The sequence below is a fragment of the Alligator sinensis genome, unplaced genomic scaffold (assembly GCF_000455745.1).
Source record: "Alligator sinensis unplaced genomic scaffold, ASM45574v1 scaffold1259_1, whole genome shotgun sequence".
Classification (NCBI taxonomy): Eukaryota; Metazoa; Chordata; order Crocodylia; family Alligatoridae; genus Alligator; species Alligator sinensis.
In genome coordinates, this window is record NW_005843219.1 from 257712 (window position 1) to 260959 (window position 3248).

The following is a 3248-nucleotide window of genomic DNA, read 5'->3' on the forward strand; positions in this document are numbered from 1 at the left end:
TCCTGTTCATCACTGTCGCATAGTGCAGTGGTTTGCAGATGGCGATGTATCGGTCATAAGCCATGAAGGTGAGGATGGCAATGTCTGCTGCAATGAAAAAGACGACAAAAAAAACTTGGGTGACACATCCAGAATAGGAAATCAGCCTGGTGTTCAGTATGGAATTGGCCATGGATTTGGGAACAGTGACAGAGATGGATCCGATGTCTAGGATGGACAGATTGAGGAGGAAGAAGTACATCGGGGTGTGGAGGTGGCTGTCAAAGGCTATGAGCACGATAACAAGGAGATTGCCAATCAGGGCTGCCAGGTATAGTATTAGAAAACTGGCCAAGTGCAAGATCTGCAATTCCAGGGCATCGGAGAACCCCAGGAGTAGGAACTCTGTCACAGTGGTGCAATTGGACATCATCATCCACAGTGCCTTTTGGGATGCCTGTGGAGGGAAAGGGAATGACTGTGTCAGGAGAAGAGGAAGCAAGAGAAAAAACACCATGTTTCCTGGCCACAATTCTACATGACTTGATTGTTTTAGAGGTCCACCTCATTTTCAGTTAAAAAGGAGTTTTCTGATAGAAATCAGGGTTCCCAAAGTGACAATATTTTTCATTATACATTTAAAAAAATTTTTTGGATAATTGTGGCAATTCTTCAAAAAAGTGGCCAGAAAAGTATTTTATTAGAGCTTTTGCCGACACCTTGTCACTACCACTCACTAGTGCTCATACATTTCCCACGTCTGTGAAAGTGGAGAAGTTGTCAGTGCACTATCACACTGGCATAAACTGCTGTAGCTCCTTTCTAGTCCAAGGGGCCATTTCAGTTCACATCTGGTGGATGTCCATTGCAAGTCCACGTTAACTGGGAAAATGGAATAATTACAATCCCAAATCCTATCATTTCATGAATGCCGGTTCCTGAATCTTACCCGTGGGCAGCTGAGCATGAAATTAGAAGTCAAAAAGATCATCCCATAGTATTTCCATTTTCCTAGGGACATAGAGCTTAAGATGCTGGCTGTGTTGAGGCTCTAAGTCATGTGGGAAGATTGCAATCAAATGACTGGCAGGATGTGCACAAGACTGTGTTCAAACTATCTTCAAGTCTCAGAAATATATATCAGCATGGGCTGTCAACATCCCTACATGGTCACTACATTATGTAACTCATCTACTTCAAAGATATTAGACCTTTTCTTTATACGTTTAGTCTGAAAATCTTCAGTGGCCAGGAAAGTAGATGACTCTTGGCACTTCAGTGGTTATTGATAAAGGGGGAGACATGCTAGCAGGGCAGATCCAAGCCCAGGGCAGGTTGTGATGCACAGGGCAGCTCTGCCTGCCATGCTGCTGACCTGTGGTCATGGCTATTTCCCCCCCTCCACAAAGGCAGTGCCTTGGGCTGCAGTCCTGTTTCCCTGCTGAGTTATATTACTGCAGAAATGGTAAACATTTCAGGACATAAGTCTGCTATTTTTCATGCGAATATTTCTATACTTACTTTTTCTACAACTGTAGAGATGTTATTAAATGGAGAATAAAGTTCTGAAATCATTTTAAATATAATTCATTATAATTTCTATAAAAGATCCTCTCTATTAAAACCCAAACATTATTGAATTGAATATATTACTTACTGTGCTTGTTTTAATGTTTTTGTCTTCAGTTTCCTACGTTAAATCCTAGGGCACCTTGATTACTGATCATCTACTCCTGCCTCCAGTCTCTTGCCCCCCCATCACTGTGCTATCTAGATGCCAGGGGTATAGGTTTCTCAGGGTTGTGCATTCCTCACTGTGCGAGAGAACTGAGAGGAGGAGATCCAAAATGATGAGTCCCTGAAGAAGAGCTGGGCGTGCAGCTGACTTGGAGTTTACTGCAATGAAGGGACTGAAGTCGCAGTCAGTGAGTTGTCTATGTATATGTTGGGAGGTCTTGTGGGACTGTTTCCCTAGAGCCCTGCATAGCTCAGAAGCAGAGTCCATGGGCAAACATGCTGGATTCACTGATATTGAAGCCAGAAGGACTCTGCAGAGTCTCCCACTGGATCTACTGCTGACCACATGTCAGAGGATCTCACTGTGGCTTGTAACAGGGTGTGTCCATCAGTGGGCCAATGTGTCTAGGCTTTGCAGCGTGGGGTGGGAATAATTTTTCCCCTCTTCCTTTGCTAACAGTGTCAGGGCCCTTTCTCCTGGCAACCCTGCCTTCCTCAGCAGCACTGTGTGTTTGCTGCAGCCCAGGCTAAAAGGTTTTCCATGTCCCCCCAAGGACATGCCAATCACCACATTTGGGAGAAGGAAGGAAGTTTACTGTAGGGACAAATGGGTAAAGACTTGTGGGGGATGAGGGTCTCTTCTCTGTAATGTGATAGCGGGGGTGGCCGAAGGGGCTGCGTTATTTCTATATCCTGAATGTGTTTAAAAGCACTTGCAGGAGCAGGATGCTGACAGTCTTCATCTAACACTTTTCCCTGTAGCAAATGTTGGTAGTTTTAGTGTCTGTGGGCAATATATACCTTGTAGTGGTGTGACAGGGTGTCTGCATAGTTTTAGAAACAGTTTAAACAAGGTTTCATAAGGGATAGCTTGTGTATGTAAAATGCTGCCTTAAGCAGGGTCCTGGGCTTCCAGAGCTGATTCCAATCTTACTTTTGTATTAGTCTGTGATTTATCATACTTGTCTTGTACATGGGACCATCCCCTGGCCAGTTCCCACATTTGGACTCTAAAGAGGAACACCGTCTCCCTTCCCAAGGAAGTCTTAATTAGAGTCCTGTCTGTTCTTTCTTCCTAAGTATTGCAAAGGAGGAGAGCACACAAGCCCAGTTGGATGCGTGGGTAGAAAGAGAGGGACCAATGACATGGTAACATGTGGTAGACGAACAGGTTAGGCTGACACATACTGACCTTAGCTTGGTAGAAAAATGCAATGATTTCCACATACATTTTAACATCGGAGGTCTGAAGCAATGGGGACAAGGGCCAGAGGTAAGCAGGACAAAGCCGAGTAGAGACAGGGAGAAGAGAAAAAATCCAAAACACCAATAAAGTAGGTTCAGTTTGGGTATCAGGAGAACGTCTTCACTGATGGACTAATGAGGCAGTGGACTAGACTGATTAGGAATGTTGTGCAATCTGCATCATTGGAGGTGTTCAAGGGGATGGAAAAGGGGATCAGGAAAGACTTTCTTTCCCGTTCCTTTTGCTACATGAGTCACGGGGTTTGGTTTCTACCACCTTTAGTAGC

At 44.5% G+C, this 3248-nt stretch overlaps 1 protein-coding gene across 1 annotated transcript in view; it reads right to left on the minus strand.

Moving 5' to 3' along the window:
- The window catches only part of LOC106723152 (olfactory receptor 14J1-like), a 14097-nt gene extending 13688 nt beyond the window's left edge, over positions 1–409 (minus strand). The window contains exon 1 of the mRNA XM_014526946.2: positions 14–409. Within this exon, the coding sequence (XP_014382432.2) occupies positions 14–409 (396 nt within the window). The remainder of the gene's footprint in view (positions 1–13) is intronic.
- Positions 410–3248: the final 2839 nt, after the last annotated feature.